An 18,247-nucleotide genomic window follows, 5' to 3' on the forward strand; every position below is an offset into this window, starting at 1 on the left:
CAACACTGCTGGCATCTGTGTGCAGTTCCGTGTCGGCTTCCTCGTCGAAATGGCCAACGACATGGCGTATATTGGAGGCAGGCCTTAAGTTCTGTGAAGGCTTTTTCCTGATCCCGGCCCCAGAAGAAGGGTTCGGAGTCTTTTTGTCAAGCGAGTCAGCGGCTCTGCGAGCTTGGAGAAGTTTTGAACAAATCTCCGATAATAGGCGCAAAGCCCCAGAAAACGCCGCAAGCTTCGTTTATCTGTTGGATGGGAAAATGCAGCAATGACAGCTGTCTTTTCTGGCACGGGGCTAACGCCATGGCCAAGAAACTAACGATGTGGCCAAGAAACTTGAGCTCCCTAAATGCGAAGTGGCACTTTTCAGGCTTGAGAGACAGGCCTGCGGAACGAATTGCCTCGAAAACAGTGCACAAACGCTTCAGGTGCACCTCGAACGTGTCAGAGAAAATCACGACGTCATTGAGGTACACAAGGCAGGACTGCCACTTCAGGTCAGAGAGCACGGTGTCCATCATGCATTGAAACGTTGCAAGCCGAAAGGAAGCACCTTAAGTTCGTACAATCCGTCAGAAGTAACGAAGGCGTTCTTTTCTCCGTCACGTTCGTCAACCTCAATTTGCCAATAACCACTACGCAAGTCTAGTGACGAAAAGAAGGTGGCATGGTAGAAGCAGTCTAAGGAGACATCAATGCGCAGAGGCGATAGACATCCTTTTTGGTAATGTTGTTGAGACGTCTGTAATCTACGCAGAACCGTAGGCTGCAGTCTTTCTTTGCGACAAGAACAACAGGTGAGGCCCAGGGGCTCGTTGATGGTTGTATGACGTCGTCGTGGAGCATTTCGACAACTTGGCGGCGGATGGCATCACGTTCTTTCGACAAAACCCGATAAGGAGGCTGACATAGCGGTCTTTCGTCACTATCGACGATAATGCGGTGCTTAGTTGTTGGCGTCTGGCGAACCTTGGAGGTTAACGCAAAACAGTCGCGGAAACAGTCAATAATACTTTCCACGCGGCGTTTGATTGGTCAGAAGGTCCGGGTTCACGTCGGTCTTAATGGCTGTTGCCGTGCCCTCTCCCTTTGTTCCGGGGTCCGTTGTGGATAAGGCACATTGGCCGGCATGCTCACCAAGTTCTTCAAAATGGGCAATCACTGTTTTTTTCGTCAAATGTTGGGGTCGGCAACCAAAGTTGGTCACTAGGAGTTTGGTACGCCCATGAACAAGGTCGACACACGAGCAACGCAAACTTGCTGACACAGTAGCAGCGATATGTTCACTTCAGCAAAGCCTCGAGTACCGAAGCTGGTATCACACTGCACCGTCACAAACTTGCTTGCTCTCGGCGGTATTGTTATGTGGTCATCAGAGACTCATAGTGCTGCTCTGTGCAGCTCGGGATCAGTATCAATGGCTCGCTGTGTCGAAAATGATACCAACTGCTCCTGCAGGTTGATGACCGGCCCGGCCCATATTCTGTAAAAAAGTCCATGCCGATAATCAGTTCTTTGGAGCACTCTCGTTTCACGGCAAAGGAGCCAATGAAAGTGGCACCACGGATCTGTAAGCGGCAGGTGCAGACGCCAATCGGCGTTACCACATGGCAACCAGCTGTGCGTTTCTGCGGCCCAGACCAAGGTGTTAGAACCTTTCGGAGGGTTGTGACCAGCTGGCTGCTCATAACAGAAAAGTCAGCTCCGGTATCCACGAGTGCTGTCACACCATAGCTGTCAGCGGCAACTAGAATTTGGCGGAAACCATTCTTTTAGAACTTGTCGCTGAGGTCTTCGGTGACGTCACCGTTGAGGTCGTCGATGAAGTCGTCGATGTGGGCATCGATGGGGTCGCCGCTGAGATCGTCTTTGAGGTCAGCGGGTGAGGTCTTCGGCGTTCGGGTCGTCGCATCAAATCGTCGGATGGAGGCTGTTCACTCGCTGCGGCAGCGGCGGTCCTACCTCCGGAGGACGCCGTCTTCAGTTTTCCCAGCGGGGAGATGTGCCTCTGAATTAGCCCGAGGATGATGCGCGACTGGGCAAAGCACCCCGTCTTGGAGACGGTGACCTAGATTGACGTCGTGGCAGTGTCGAGGGCAGCACGTGATCGGCCAGGTACTGCTAAATGTCCCGCGGTCTCTCACCATACTGCGGTCGAGGTGCACCCGGCGGAAAACCTCATAAGCCCATTCTCCTGTGTGGGCAGTTGCGAAGGACATGACCTGGCTCCCCGCAGTGGTAGCATAGTAGCCAGTTGTTGGGTGTGCGCCAAACGTCCGCTTTTTGAACAGGACGCAGGTCATGCAGCTCGACGGGGGGAAGGTACCTCTGCATAGGTTCGGCAGCAGGGTGGAATGCAAGCGGCACTGACGCAGGTCTCCGTAGGGCTTCACTGTAGCTCATAATGTACGGCTACGGTTGTGGTGTCCGTAGGGCTTCGCTGTAGCTCATGACATACTGCTCCGGCTGTGGTGCCAGTGGTGGCTGGATCGCTCGCCTAATTTCGTCACGGACGGCATCGGCTACAGCTGCAACACTGACAGATGGTGCATCTAAGTGGAGGTTGCGCCGTTCTTCGCGGACCACACTCCGCACAAGCTCCCGAAGCGCCTCGCCCCCCGGCAACTGGCAGTGGCACACAGTAGTTAATGGCCGCAACACTTCCCTGATGACCGTACTGCGCACTGTGTTCCTGCAAGGAACGTTCCATATCCATGACTTCCTTGGGGAAGTCAGCTACGGTTCTTGGAGGGTTGCGTATGAGGCCAGCAAAAAGCTGCTCCTTCACAGCACGCATGACGTGGCGCACCTTCGCAGCCTCGGGCATGGTAGGGTCAGCCCAATTGAAGAGACGTGCCATATCTTCTATAAACATGGCGCCACTTTCGTTCAACTGCTGCGACCTAGAGCGAAGAGTGATTTCGGCATTTTTCTTTTCGTACATTTGTGCTGAAGGTGGCGAGCAACTCACGACGAAACACTTCCCAGTTGGTAAAGGATGCCTCATGGTTCTCATACCATGTCTTTGCCAAGTCTTGGAATGCGAAATACACGGTTTCATAACTTTCGGTCATTGTCCCACTGGTTAAAAGTGGCCACACGGTCAAAGCTGGCCAACCAGTCCTCGACATCCTCGAACTGATGGCCCGGAAGGATGGCGGTGAGCGAGGTGTAAGGACTACAACCTGTCGTGACTGCCAGTAGTGGACGTCATAGTACACACCGACATCATCAGTGGCTGACACTCAAGTTCCAGGCCTCGCAGGCAGTGGCTTGCATTGTGGACAGGTGTTGTTTCCAAGCGTCGCGGATGAACGTCAGAATTGTCCTCGGGGTGAACGTTCATGGGACGATACCCAGCGGCTCCACCAAAATGTCGCCGACAAACGTAGCGCGACTCAAAAGGAGCTTTTTAATCGAACGGCCAAGTAGACCAGCAGCGCGCACCAGGGAGCGGAAGCATCAACTTTCTCGCTCCACCACGAGCTAAGTCATGCCGCTCGGCCGCATAGCGGCGCTCGCAGAATGTGAGCAGTGTGGCAATGTGATCTTAATTGACATGAATTTTGGGATGATAAAATTCATAAAATGACCTGGCCTGTGCAATGGGCAGGAATTTGGATGTTACGAACAACCCACAGCCCCACTGCGGACGATACTAATGCGTAGGCTGTGGTCACACCCTCAAGCACCAAGTGCTTGTTGCCCGTACACAGCCGGAGTCTCGATCGCCAGTCGCGTAGTGCATACCGCGAGTGAGCGGTGGTGCGCGGCCATAGTGAACCTCGCCAGCCGAAAACATATTTGTGTAAATTCAGCATACTATGTAATTTTGTTTGTTTGGATGCTACAAATAATTTTTTGTGAATCCGTGAAGTCTGTATGATCCAGATTCTATGTATTTCCCCCAAGAGAGGCCAAGCACCAGGCCAGGGGAAAGCTCATGCCCATAGGAAAACCGGTGCATACCTGGAATCATTGGCCCAGATTGAAACCCGAACATCATCCACACACGAGTTGGATGATCAAACCACTAGGCCATCATTGCAGTGCACAAACCTGAAAGAGCTGGAAGACGACGCGCCCGTGGGAGGCCACCACCTCGAGCAGGGAGTCAAACTGTGCACCGTCCGTCGTCTCACTGTACGGTGGGCACATGGCAAACGTCAGCAGATCCAGCAGAGCACTTACCACCAAGGCACCAGTGCCCCGCTCCTGCAGACCACAAAAATCTACCCGTTATGAGTGCCACAGAAGCTCGAAATGGTCTCCTCAATGCCACAGCAGCGCAGCTAGAGTGACTTGGTGACTCATTGTTACAGCGCAGGCAAAGCAAGGAAGTGACACGAGATACCATGTGCCTCGCACGTTGAGTCCTCATTTGGTGTGTGCTATAACTGTGAACATGAACTAAAAATTTCTTTTTCCACCTTTCACTTCCCCTCAACTATTTGTACAAATAAAGCGAGTGTTCACCATCCAAAGTGGTAACTCTAGCCACATGGTAACTTGACATACACCAGTGCCATGAGCACATCTGCTTTCCTTTGAATAGGTAGCGCATGTCTACATAATAACACTACCGAGGTACAGGCACAGCTCGCACATCGATTTGGCTGCTAGCAGAAAGCAGACGAGCAGTCAGCAAGTGGCATGTCATCTACAGCTCCTTTCAGTACCTTCGACAGTTTTAATGTAAGCACAAACCAAATGGGGCATTGTACAGGACTAGCTGTGTTGGTGCAACGTACTGAACTGAAAACTACAGTACAAATAAGACATGTGGAGGAAAAGAAGACAAACACACAGACGGAAGTTGGAAGTTAGCGCTGTGTTTATGGCTGGGTGTCTTCTTTCTGTCTACACTTCCGTTCGTAGACATTCAAGTGACTTAGAAGTACAGAACCCCTCGAGGTCTTCCAAGTAAATCTGTGCCTCATTCAAAGATGTGTAATCAGCATTCCCATCGGTAGCAGGCAACGCACTCACCACATGATGCACAAAGATGGAAAGCAGGTTTTCAAGGAAGCTTTTGGATGACAGGAGGGCCCACTTGTTCTGCTGCTCATGGTACAGGTCGCCATTGTCATGCATGGGCTGCAGCAGCACAAGAAAGACATGTCTCAGGACGCGTGCACTGCTGGACAAGCGAGCGCCTCTATTCCTATGGGGTGCATGACAGTTCCTCAGAAGGGAAATCCGAATTATCTTATAAGTCCAAATTACTGGAGTCCGAAAAATCAGTCGGCTACTGTATTCGAAGTTCTTGCACCCCTAATGTGAACAACAGTGTTCTTAATTTGCAGCCATGCTGCAAGTTGAAAATGCTATGCTAGTCTGCTGTTTGAGCTGAAAAACTCTTCCTAGCCTCGGCAGCCAGGAAGAGGATGTGTACCCGTCAGATTATCACATCAAGTGGATTGTTATGCACTGCCATAAAAGCTGGAAAATTTCTTGCACCCATCATCAAACAGAGTCCACACCTCTAAGATCAGACAAGCTGGAATGCAAAGCTACTTCACACATTCAGCATGCAATGCAAACTGGAAGCACTGCACTCATAGAAACTGCCGCCTGTCAGGACATTAAAGGACACGATAATAAAGTGGTATAATACTGTAAAAGCTCGTTAATTCGAACTCGGTTAATTCAAACTGATGGCCGAGTCCTGGCACAGCCCTGTGTATTTCAATCGGGGATAATTCCCGATAATTCAAACAAGTCGGCATCAGCTACTGTTAGATCGAACTAGGAGCCACTGGCTGACACCGCGCCTCGTAGATAAAAGCTGACCCACAGCAAGTACAACGCACTGCAAATTTACTAGACATATAAAACAACGGAAAATAAAAAAAGCCGAGCGTACGATGCTGGTGGAGCCTGCACTCTGATGCATGCCGAAGCACTCGCCCGTGCTGCTAATGCTTCGGCACAAGCCGTTCCAGGTTTTCGTTGGGTCGCCATCACGTGGTGTACACAACATAGTATGGCTATAGTGCCTAGAATATACTGGCTAGTGAGCCGACCAGGGCCTACCCGGTGGCACCGCGAACGATGATTTCCAAAGGCCACCGCGTGGTGCGCTGCAAGTCTGGAGGGTGCGGGCCACACTGCCTCGCTGTCGTGACATCAGCAAAAGGAGTGCTGTATCTTTGCTTTCGTTATGCCGTAAGCGACCACAGCTGCCATGGAGTCAGCTGACTGCAGGTTTCAGAGTTTCTTTTCAGTCTCCGACTAGGAGCTGCATATATAGTGCTTGTCGCTTGCATGGAGTTCTATGAAGTTCTATGAAGCGTCTATGAAGTTCAGCATGTCATCGAGCTTCAAACATCCAGTGCTTACGAAGGGAACAGGGAATTTGTGTTCTACAGCCGATTACAACATAGGCTTTTTTATATAAGATACTTTTTCGGTAACATTTTCTCGAACAAAGCAGGTGAAATGCATCAGTTAATTTTATTGGCTTATACTTAGGTGTTCTGCATGCTTGGTTTTGAGCCACAATTCTTTGGTAGTTACAGAAAGCACAGGACTCTCCATCGAACCTCGTTGATAATAAACATTTCTCAACAAAAGACATGCCTTTGTTGGAAGAGTGCTTTCCTGAGGCCGGCCTTATGGTGCATCCACCACAAATATTTGTCAAGGAAACCTCCTTGATCAGGATTCGACCTCTGTGGAGTTCGCTGACCTTTCCGCGAACTCGTTGATATTGTGTCCGCAGGGAAGGCCACTCCAGTGGGGCCGGAAGTCCCGAACAAAGGGGCCCGTCCCGTCCCTGCCTCCCCTTTGTGCGGCCGACGTCCTCGTTTACGCCGCGCCGTCACGGGCATAGCCCGTCTTAAGAGGCCTGAAGCCAACGAGGTTTCGGGGGCGCACGAGATACGGCTGAGTATTAGCTGGGTGACCGGAAACCCACTATTCCTGTAACGACTGTCTACTTCCCTTAACGACTGTGTTCTCTTTGTTGCTGTCAACAACCTGAGTCATCGCCTCGTCGGCACATGTTTCTAGCGTCTGTGGTGCCGTGGGTGGCGTGGGGAACGGAAGTCACATTTGTGTTGTTTGTCTATTTTATTGCAACCTCTCCTTTCCCAAATGTTTAATCAGTACTTTTTCCCCAATCTCTGATCAGTGGGCGGACCTTGTTTTCCTTTCCCTGACCACTGATTGGCGAGATGGGTCGTTTGTTCTCTTATTGGTTGCTGTCCCCGCTAAGGGCGGAGACAGAGGGTTTAAAACCAAGCGCTCTGGGTTGAGCAGGGGCTGAATTCGTCTGATCCACGATTTAGTCATGTAAATAGTTTTCTCCTTGCTTTGTTTCTTCGTTTTTTTACCTATGTTGTAAATAAATAGTTAACCTTCTCCTTTCCTTGAGTAATGTGATTGCTTGCGAGTAGAACCACCGGGTCATCAAGAAACCCCGATTTCATCATCAAGTAGTTTCCTCTCATCGCCACCGGAAGGGGAAACTCAACTGCCTCTTTGCAAGTTAATTGTGATATGTTTTGACTTCTCTCTTCCCCTCTGGTACATCGCAACTACCGCTGATTGCCCATCAAGCAAAGGCGGCACTTCTACCCATGTCACTGGGAATAGAGACGTTGTAGAATGGGTGCACTCTCGCTGGTGGTCGGCAGACGTTCACAATCATTTTGCGATTCAACAATTCACCAGCGCTTGCTTCTTTAGAGCCACAGCGTGCGGTGCACTTTTCAATTACTAGAGCTTCGTTGTCGGCACCAGATCCTTCCAGGCTCACCGATTCACTATCAATACTATCAATGGCTGAGCACAACTCAGAGGCTTCCGACGCAGCATGCCGCTTTGCTGGAGGCTCTTGCTCGCACAGACTTCTAGTTTTCCTCTTTGCTGATATTTTAAGCAGAATGTGTTTTAGATAATGCGTGAATATTGTAGGCATGGTGTCGGGTTTCAGACACGGTTCAGCCTTCCATGCCTTGGCAAAATCACGAGTGCTCACTCAGGCTCACTCGCCAATGTTTGGTCAACCTGTGGGCTCACTTGAACTCATCATTTATGCTCATAACTCACTTGGGCTCACTCAGACTCTCATGCGGAGTCAACCACACATAGCAACTCAGGTCTCACTCAGACTCACAACTCATCTAGGCTCACTCACTCATTTCAACTCATGGCTCAAATGGACTCACTCATTTATCGGTACTCAAAACTCATCCTGGCTCACTCTATCCGACTTGCGACTCACCTGCGCATCACTATTTCGGGCACACTTGCACATTTCAACTCATAACTAACCCAGGCTCATCTTGACTAAGGACTCCTATAAACCAACACAAAGGACAAATGAATCGTTTTTACGCAGCCCAAGTTGCGTGCCTAAAATGCCAAAAACGCAGCAATGCAATGAGCTCTTAACTGCAGCTAGCCTATAGCCATGCCTGGCTCAGAGGTCTAGAGGCCTGTTGCTGCCACTTGTGGGTCGTAAAAAATCTCAGGCTGCTCATGTGTTCTGCAACCAATTAAAGAAACAGCAAACAAATAACTAGTACAACCGCGATACAGCAAGCCATAGCTACTATCCAAGGAGACCAGGCGCGGCAACTAATTAACTTCTCTCACATTTTAGCAATGTTGTCTAGCGCAGCAGAAAATTACATAGCACAAAACAAAATTGCTCTACATCATCATCTCAACCAAAAGCTATTCGCTGTATTCAGTATTACAAGTGCACAGGAAACTCGCATTTATGAACGTTACAAACTCGTGCCCAATCGGCATCATGGATTTACTTGGGATCATGGGATTCCTCAACCTTACATCATGGACTTGTTTGATTTGACAGGCCCACTCCCTACTGGAATGAACAGTACCCACTCTCACCGCGGCTCAGATCATGATCTGAATGTGAGCCCGTATTCACGACATCGTGATCTGAACGCGAGCCCGGACTCACTCAACTCAGATCATGATACGAACATGAGCCCGGGCTTACTCACGACTCAGATCATGATCTGAATGTGAGTCCGCACTCACTCAAAACTTGAGCCTCAGTGAGCCCGAGTGGGTCAACTCATGAGTGAGTTCGCTGACCTATGCCTTCTGTCTTCTCTTTTAAAGTTTCGTTCCCATTCTGCAAGCCGCGTAGCATCAGGTGGTGCAGTAAACATGGGAACATGCTCCTTGTTCGAGCAGTATACCGCTTTTACACAGCAGCACAAAGCAAATCTCTTTGCATGGTCGCTTTGGCAAATTTTTGTGCAGTCGCATGTAGCTCATTTAGTGATGGGCATGTGAGAAGAATAATCGGGAGCTCAGTCCATGGTTTGACTACACGGTGAAAACACACAGAACGCATGCACAAAACCGACGAGTTCACCAAGGAACTACTCGGAGGAGCGGACGCGATGATTTGGGTGTGCAAGCAGCCACACAGGACAACAAACAATGCACCTCGATCAACAAAAGATACACACACAGCAGGTTAATTACACATGCACAAGACCAGGTTGCTGCCTTCCAAAGCGAGAAAACTGCATCGTCGTCTGCGGCAGCACCCTCCCGACAAGCAGCGCCCTCGGCCGCTGTCAGTGGGCTTTCATTGCAATGGCGCCACCCTCTCCCATTGCGCAGCGCTGGTGCTCATCGCACTAGCCAGTATATTCTAGGCAATATAGTATGGCAATTCGGGCACCGCTGTCATGCTTTTTGTTGATGCTGCAAGCTACGTGGACAGCAGTGTGGAGACGTTGGAGCCCTTGAGTGACACCGATATAATTGAGGCTGCATGATATCAGCAGACATCACAGGGCTCTCACGTGCAATGAGCACAGCCGATGAGTCTGACAGCAGCGACGAGCCTATGCCACTGCCAAGTGCATGTAGTGCATGTGAAGTAGCGTCTGCGCTCAATTTTGCAGCACGCTACTTCTCTGCCAATAAGAACTCTGACGTTGCACTGGAGTTCTTGAGCAAGCTGCAAACGATGCTGATGGAGTCTCGGCAGAAGAAATGCAAACAAATGCGCATTACTGATTACTGTTATTTTGATAACCCTTCCTCGTAAATAAACGTGTTTTGAAGCATAAATAGCGTCCTACATTCCAGCACTAAAGCTCGCTGCTCACGCGAATGGATTCAAGTACTTGTTTCCGGTGCATAACTTGCCGATCAATTTATTTCATTAGCCATTAAGGCCGCATGAATTTAATTCTCAGGATCACCTGCCACAAACGTGTAGTAGCGCCTAGCCTGTGATGATGAGTCTAGATGAGACTGCTTCGGATTCAGCCCATGCGGTGGGGCGCAATAACCGCTCATTCTAGCACCCATTCGATAATTTGAACTTCAATTCGAACAATTTTCCGGTCCCCTTAGAGTTCGAATTAACGAGCTTTTACTCTAACTGAAAAAAAAAAGACAGCGCTAACTGATTGCAAATTAACAGAAGTGGAGTGAGCATGTGTATCAAACAGAAGTGGTAACTTTCAACCGACAGCTCATAGCATCAGTCATCAGCTGTGCACAAAACCCACTTGACTAAAAGGCTTCCAGCAAGAAGCAAGTGTTGGAATAAAAGCAGAGCTTAAAGCATATTTCATAGCCACAGAGACACTGCTACCAGGGACACACATTGCATAAAAGCCAAGGAGCCCACGCTGTATAAGCTGTGGATGCACAACTTTGCTCTGGCACATGGCATTACAAGATGCTGATGCTTTCCAAAGACCACCTCATACCTGCATCAGTGCGCACAGCATGTCAATGGTTGCGTGGGCAATGCTGACATCGTCCAGCTTGAGGGCCTTCACCACCAGCTGGCCCACCCGCTCCCGGACTCTGCACAGACAAATCAACCATATCTCTAAAGGATGCACAGGTGCCTCACAATGACAGCAAAATGCATGAAGTTCAAAAACTGTGCCCAGTAAGGTCGTACCTCAAACAAAACACTGAGCAAAAATTAAACTTGGCCTGCATCAATAGGTTATACCACGTCCTAATGGCATAGAAACTATTTTCGTTGAAAACAGAACTTTTACAGGCTAGAAAAGGCTCAAAAAATGAAATAAAAGTGGCACTGCTGCCAGCCAATCTCACAAGGAAGCTGCAAGGTTGTCAAGGTCGATTTTTTTTTTTTTTGCAGATCTCGGAGGCTAGACCACATGCCCGTTCACTTCCAGGCGGTAACCATGGAGTCATTTATAATCTTGGCACCATGAGTTTGAATCTAGTGGTGAGAAAAAAAAGTGTTCTACGGTTCTAAATCCAATTTTCTCAGCGACAAACGAGTCTTCTGCTACTGAGCAAATGTCGACGTAGCCACAAGGAACAAAGCAACTGATTTTTACCAACAATGAACACTGGATGGAAACTGTCCCATTAAATGCACTTCTGTTCATTTCTGTATTTTTTTTTTTTGCTTTCTGCTTCAACAACACCACACTGGGTGCATAACAGCGGTGTCAGAGGTGACATGCTTGCCCATGCAGCATGAGGTGCAAGTGCAAAGTAAAATGTAGTGCAGAGCATTAGACTTACAATTCTTGCTGTGAGTGGCAGCTTACCTTGCACTGCAAGAAATGTGGACGCAAGTTTTCATGACAAAATGATGCAAACTAATGACCAGAAGTAGACATGAACGCAACATTGCGCGCGGCCCATCTACAGCTGTTCTCTCGTCGATTCAACACTATTTTTTACAAAATTAAGTTGTTGCCACGTAATCTGATAACACGACTCTCGTACAGATGCAACCTGTCTTTTGAGGAATGAAACTTAATCCCCTGGTGCAGGGGTTCCGAAAGTGGGTTCTGCGGAGCCGCTGGATTCCAAAGCCTGCTTCTGCGGGTTCCGTGAGCACCCACACAGGCCTCTCCCCATTTTCGAAACAATTCTGGCGAGCGTGCGCGAAGCGGGCACGGTACGTGGTTTGTTAGCTTTTTTTTCAGTTTCGTGCCGCCGGCGTCTGTGCCATGTGCAGCACAGACCTTGGCAGCACACCAGGATGCTGAGCATCACTAACAGCGCTGCCTGTTCATGCTTTGACGGTAGCGCCACTGGTGGTGGCTCGCCTGGCAAAGTTGGCAGCGTGCCAGGACCCTGCTGCGCCAAGCTGCGCGAGTGCATGCACATTTAGAACACCAGCAAGGTGATGTGGAAAGCGCATGGTGCACAATGCAATGCTTGTTACGTGCACTTGTGCACATGGCAACTGAAAGTGTGGGACGCACCGCCGAGTTAGCCGAGCCCAGCAAAGACGAAAAAGAAAGCATGTGCGTCTCATCGGGCATTTTTCTAGGGATTCGACAGTATCGGCAGCGCTGGGGTGAAGTTTTGACGCCTGCAAGTCCATTTGCGCCGTAAACGCAAAATTTGGAGGGGGGCACTAGCTAATGCTGGAGCGGTGAGAGGCAGACAGCCAATCAAAGCCAGACGAGGCATCCCATGATTCTGTGCGCAGCCCAGCCAGAGCTGTGTGTGAATGCAGGGGAACGTGACTGCAGTTTTTCTGCATTTTTGTCTAAAGGTTGAAGGTCTGAGCATGAGCGAGAGATGGACACTCAATAAAAAACTGACTGCTGAAAGCTAAAAAAAACTAAATAACTACCGTATTTACTCGCGTAATTCGCGCACCCCCACTTCTTACCCGTATTTTTTTAAAAAGACCTTTTGGACGCATAATTCGCGCTCTCTGCTGCGCCAGCACACCAGCATGTATGCAGGTGAGCGCAAGGCACACTTGGGAAGAACGGTGCGGCCGCGTTGCCAAGTGTGGTAGCGAAAGGTGTGAGCGGCGAGGGCATGAATTGTGCCCCGTTTACCCGGATTGCTCGCGCTGGTGGTCGCTTTCCCAGGCGAACAGTTGCACACGCCAGAATCCGAAATTACCGAACCGTTTGCTGTTCAGTTTGGTGCTATTCAGCGGGGCCTGTTAAGGGCCACACTTCCCATTTATGTGGTGACGGTGTCATTGGCATAACACACCAGGTGCAATGCATTACACTCATTGGTCAGAATGGAGTGATGTCCCTCCCACACGATATCATGACAACGTGCCATGATGACTAACGAAAATGTCAGCCACTGATTAGTCCGACCTCAATGACATCACTTGGGGCGTCACAAAGCATTCACCATAGCTTAGCTTAGCTAAGCATATAGCTTAGGCACTAATTAAAGTGTAGCAGCATAACTACTACAGGTATCGCACAGTTACTGAGCACTTTTACTGGCTTTGGCATTTCGCTGTAACCCAGCTGCCACAGAAATTTGCATTGCCACAAGGATATATGTCCAGTCAATATTTTTTTTTTTTTTGCCACGTCCTTTTGCCTGTAGCTGGAATAGTTGGTTCACAGGTGCAGTGCGAGTCACCTCACCTGTCAAGCACTGCACAACACAAAGCCAGAAGAGCCCTTCTCCCCAGAGGCAGTGCTTAAAATAGCAGAAAGAAAGTAAGGGGTGAAGTGCAGTCACACAGCAGCAATACCTTGATATCTGGTTGAAGGCGGCGAAGCCAGGCCGAGAGGCAAACAACCGCCGCAGAGCATGCAGCTGAGCCTCCACCATCTCGGTGGGCATGTCTTGGTCCAGCACAGAAATCAAGGCGTTCTGCACCTGCCGCTCCTTGTTGTCGGCAAAGAAGCCCTGCGCACACCCCGACAGCCCAAAAATGTCAGGTGCTAGTGGCAACACGCAGACAGTTGTCGTAAGAGCAACCCAAAAGTGGTACAACCTAATATAAAAATTTGGCCACTTCGCATTAGTCAAATAATGAGAACATAAATATAACTGGAAGCAGCAAAAGTGACAAAACAGTTAGCCGTAATCGAATATGATTGTGCAGTCACCAGCCGGCCTGTAGTTATGCTTGCTGCCCTGTGTATACTCCCTAGCTCATTAGATAGTCAAAGTGACCGTTTAATGCTTTCTGTAAGGCACCTAATGAGCATTGTTAGCCCACTAACAATGGATGCAAATGCCAATTTCGAATGTTTCCAGCTATCCTTGAACATGTTGATCAGAACTGAAACTTAAAACTACAATCATTTTTCTTTGTCTTTTTTCCACATGGCAGCGATTTTTGTCCACTTGTGAAAACAGCAGAGCGCAGAGGTTGAGAATGGCTACCTCCGCAAGCATGGCACAAGCCCTCAAATGTGGAAAATCTCGAGATTTAGCTCCTACCAGGTAGGTAGGTATAGCTGTTATTCTGAGGATGCTGCCTCATCATCAGACTTTAGTTCAGAGAGCGATGAATACCCAAGGAACCAGCCCAGAACGTCGGTGGCAGTGCCTTGGTTAGTTTTGCTCTACTCAGTGGTCTCATTTGTGGGGCTTCAACAACATTTGGGCAGGATTCTATACCACCTGCACTTGCGAAGGGCTCGCCTGAACATTTCGTCCAATGGCATTCCCAACTGTAAGCTCTAAAGTATTTACTTTACCGGAAAATTCTACAAGCTATAACTTTGATGTAAGTCAGAAGCCTTTGCTATTGGTAGGCAGACATTCTATATACTCCCAATAGCATCAGTCAGATGCTACAAAGAAAGAAAACAAGGCTAAGAAAGCAATGGTGTGGCACCGCAGTCGTAAAACATGAAGCCGATTAGCAGTGCATTGAGATATACATGCGCAGTGCATAAATCTAAGCAGCCTCAAGCAAATGGGCTACAGAAAAGCCTACGAAAAAGCAGAAGATAGCAATACAGATAAGAAGTAATGACTTGCTTTGTCCCTTGAAAGAGGACATGATTTTGCTGACACCACCAAAGCCCAAACACTGCTGTCATCAATGCCAGCTAACAAGACTTGCCTCTTTGGTGACAGTGTTCAGGAGTCCACTGTAAGGCACATTGCTGTTGAATCGCAGCAGCAGTTCTGAGTAGCTCCAGTTACCTGCGAGAAAAGAACAAAGTCCACTGTAACCGAGCACTATAGTAATGACCACTGACTGATCACTTCTTGCCACAGATGAGAACAAATAGAACACCTGCACTGAATCATGGCATCTATTATAGGGCAGCATTAATGGGGCTCTGAAAGGGGTTCTACCGTAAAAACCGGAATATAGGTCGTACTTTGTTTCAAAAAACCATGGCGAAAAGTAGACCCCCGTTTTATAAAACCGGTCATTGGCGGAAAAACTTCGGAAGTCTTGCAACAATGGGCGGCTGAAGTCAACAGCCTCCATCACCATCACCATCATCAGCAACACGGCATGGCGATGTAGTGGCACCTCCATTTTGCATTTTTGTTGTTGCAAAGCTATTTTGGTTAAAGGCTGCTTTTTCGCATTTTGTTTCAAAATGAGCGCTAGCCGTCACCTTCAAGATAAGCGCAACTGGGTACATGGAAGCTCACGGCAACCTAGCCGCACAGCGCAAATTTGGAGTATCTGAAAGAGCATTCAGTACTGGCAGAGCGGAAGCTGCGTATTACAACTTGCAGCAACCAAAAGAAAACATTCCGTGGGCGGACCACAGCGCATCCAGAATTGGAAGGAAAGGTTGCGGAGTTCATCCGGGAGCTGCGTACAAGATCGCTGCCTGTGACTGCCGAATGCATCGGCATGAAAGCAGTAGAGATCACGGCACGGAGCGGCGAAAGAAGCGAGAGTAAGCGCATTTGTACACACGTGCGTACCTCGTTTGTTTTTGCCGCTCCGTGCCATGATGATAAGGTGCTGACAAACGTGCGGGTCGATGAGTGCGCGATACTGTTAAAAAATTGGCCGGGTGTACATATGAGCAGCATTTAAATGAAAATAAATACTGTCGCCATTGTGCAACCTGTTGATTCGCATTTGCTTCAAGGTAAGGGTGACTTTCAATACTTTTTCCATTGAAAAAGATCTTTTCATTTTTAGAATTGGTTAGTTGGGGGGGTCGACCAATATTCCGGTCCAACCTATAGTCCGGTTTTTACGGTAATAAAGTTGTGGTATGCCTGTGCCGTTAAAGGATACCGCTTCATGAATATCCTCCGGTTAGAATTTTTTTGATGCATTTTGATATCTGTTATCTGTAATCAAGTTATCTGTAGTCAAAATTTCAATTTCAGCATCTTCGTGCCTTTCCCTCTCCTCTCGTCACTTTCTGACACTGAAAGGTCGGCGCTCCTCGGCCAGCCTCACTGCTGGGGATGGAGCTTCCTGACCCGCTGGAGCTACATGGCTTATTGACCGCGGCCATGGTAGCTGCCCGACCTCTGAAAAATCTAACCAATAGCCATCTCTGAACTGGTATATGCAGGAGCCTGCGAGCATAACAAAGTCTTCGGAAAGGGCTCACCAACTTTCATGCGTGATTGAGGGTTCTTTGCTGCGTACAGAAGTGTATTATTTGTGTCAGGTGTTCATGACAACACAATGCAGTGGTTGAGCGAGCTGATGTGCTCTCCTCAAAGGGTGCCTCAGATCACCTTTAAAGGTGGCAGCAGCCTCCCTTCAGAGCCACAACAGCCAAACGACTGTACCCCTCTCTCCTTATGAATTTACAGATGATGCACAGCCCTGCTGAGTGGTGCCTGTCGATAACTGCACGACACAATGTGCACTTACCTTGAACAGTAACTGTGCACATCACTGCGATATTGCGGAGCAGGCACCAAAAGAAGAGGAAAGAAATCTTCAAAGAATTTGAGTCAATGAAAATGTGCAAAACGGTTTGTCAAAGGAAGAATCAGTACCAGCTCCTGCCTCATTATTTCTGAGGTCAGAGTTCATTGCGCTTTGTTTTTTGCCATCAAGTTGGCACTTCCACTGAACCACACAGTGAGCATGCTATAGGTGGCACAAAGCCACACAACACAGCCTGCATGGTTTTGTGGTGTGTTTCACCTAAGATGCCCTGCAATTTCTAAAAGTAGGCTTTTTGAGTTGGAAGAGCACTTTTTCCAATATATAGCATTTTCAGTGCCGAAGCGCATCAGAATAGAGCTAAGATGTGCTCACTAGTAGGCTCGCTAACTGATACTGAGTAGTATCAAGAGTAGTATCAGTATCAGCACAGCACTTTTTGACTGTTACAGTTAGCCTCCTTATTTAAAGGGAAGCTGAAATGGTTTTCTGAGAATTCCAGGTTATTCAAGACTTCAAACCTAAGAACTTAGGGAAAACATGCAATGTATTTTTGCACTAGCATTTAAAAGAGTAAAGTAATCATCAATTAAAACAGCAATGATGTTCAGGCTTTTCCTCTCTGCGTCGGGGAAGTGTGAGGGAATTATTAGTAACGTCATTATCCCCGAAAATGCAGATGTCCGCTGCCTTCGCCTGCATGTGGCTGTGCATCACCTGATGCTGCCAAACAATGCTTTGTGACAACTGTTTCCTCTCTGGAAACGTAGTGCCGTCATATGTGACCGTCATACGTGACGTCATTATTGGGGCCTCTGCCCACCGCTGTGCATTGCAGAGAAGCCTCAACGCCGAAGCCTCATTATTTGGCATTTATGCTGCCATCTGAAGTGCTAAGGCAAAATGATTTCGCAGGCTTCAACTGCATGTTTCACACATTCAGCCCTTTTAAACTCTTCGAATTCTAAAACCACTTCAGTTGCCCTTTAATCAGAGGCATGTAGCACACAGCAAGTAATATCCATATCAGTTTTTAGAATTTCGAAAACGCGGTTACCCACGGTGCTATGTAATGTAGTCACACATACCAGCAGGTGGTGGTGTGTGCAGCATTCGCAGGCAGGTGGCCTCCACGTCCTCATCAGGTGGGCAGCCCAGGGGGCCCACCCGCCTGCCTCTACCCCACTGAGCTGGCTGGCCAGATACCAGCACGTCCCCATTGCCTGACGCTCGCACTCCGTCCAACAGTGTGGCCAGCAAGGCATCCCTAAGGAAGAAAGTGGTCAAGTCTCCTCGAACATCAGTCAGCTTTAGTGTTTTGATACGACTCATTTCAAGATTTAGACGACGTTCTTTCTTTCCATGCGTTCAAATTTTCTTTTTCAGTTCAGTATAAGTGTGCATAACCTTATAAATACTAATATGCATTAATATTCGTGCAGCAGTACATCTTACTTTTATTTGTGGAAAATTTTCTGCATGCATTCAATAGCCCACCCTGCTGCCCAGGAAATTGACAAGCACCTTGTACTTTGGTTGAAGAGCTATTTATGCACCATATCAAGCTGAATAAACTTTGATTTGATTTTATTCGATTATGACATTTCTCCCAATTCATTCTGGAATAAAGCTATGGCACACGTTGTCTTTCCTCAGAGGTAAACAGGTAAAAGCTTGCCAAGC

At 48.4% G+C, this 18,247-nt stretch overlaps 1 protein-coding gene across 1 annotated transcript in view; it reads right to left on the reverse strand.

The window, feature by feature from the left end:
• The window catches only part of LOC144099367 (dnaJ homolog subfamily C member 13-like), a 153,742-nt gene that overhangs the window by 110,900 nt on the left and 24,595 nt on the right, over window positions 1-18,247 (reverse strand). Inside the window, exons 9-14 of the mRNA XM_077632600.1 lie at window positions 17,653-17,831; window positions 14,801-14,883; window positions 13,472-13,629; window positions 10,719-10,818; window positions 4,987-5,094; window positions 4,057-4,212 (exon numbers count right to left, since the gene is read on the reverse strand). Coding sequence (XP_077488726.1) covers window positions 4,057-4,212; window positions 4,987-5,094; window positions 10,719-10,818; window positions 13,472-13,629; window positions 14,801-14,883; window positions 17,653-17,831 — 784 coding nt within the window. The remainder of the gene's footprint in view (window positions 1-4,056; window positions 4,213-4,986; window positions 5,095-10,718; window positions 10,819-13,471; window positions 13,630-14,800; window positions 14,884-17,652; window positions 17,832-18,247) is intronic.

This window comes from Amblyomma americanum, chromosome 7, assembly GCF_052857255.1.
Source record: "Amblyomma americanum isolate KBUSLIRL-KWMA chromosome 7, ASM5285725v1, whole genome shotgun sequence".
Classification (NCBI taxonomy): domain Eukaryota; kingdom Metazoa; phylum Arthropoda; class Arachnida; order Ixodida; family Ixodidae; genus Amblyomma; species Amblyomma americanum.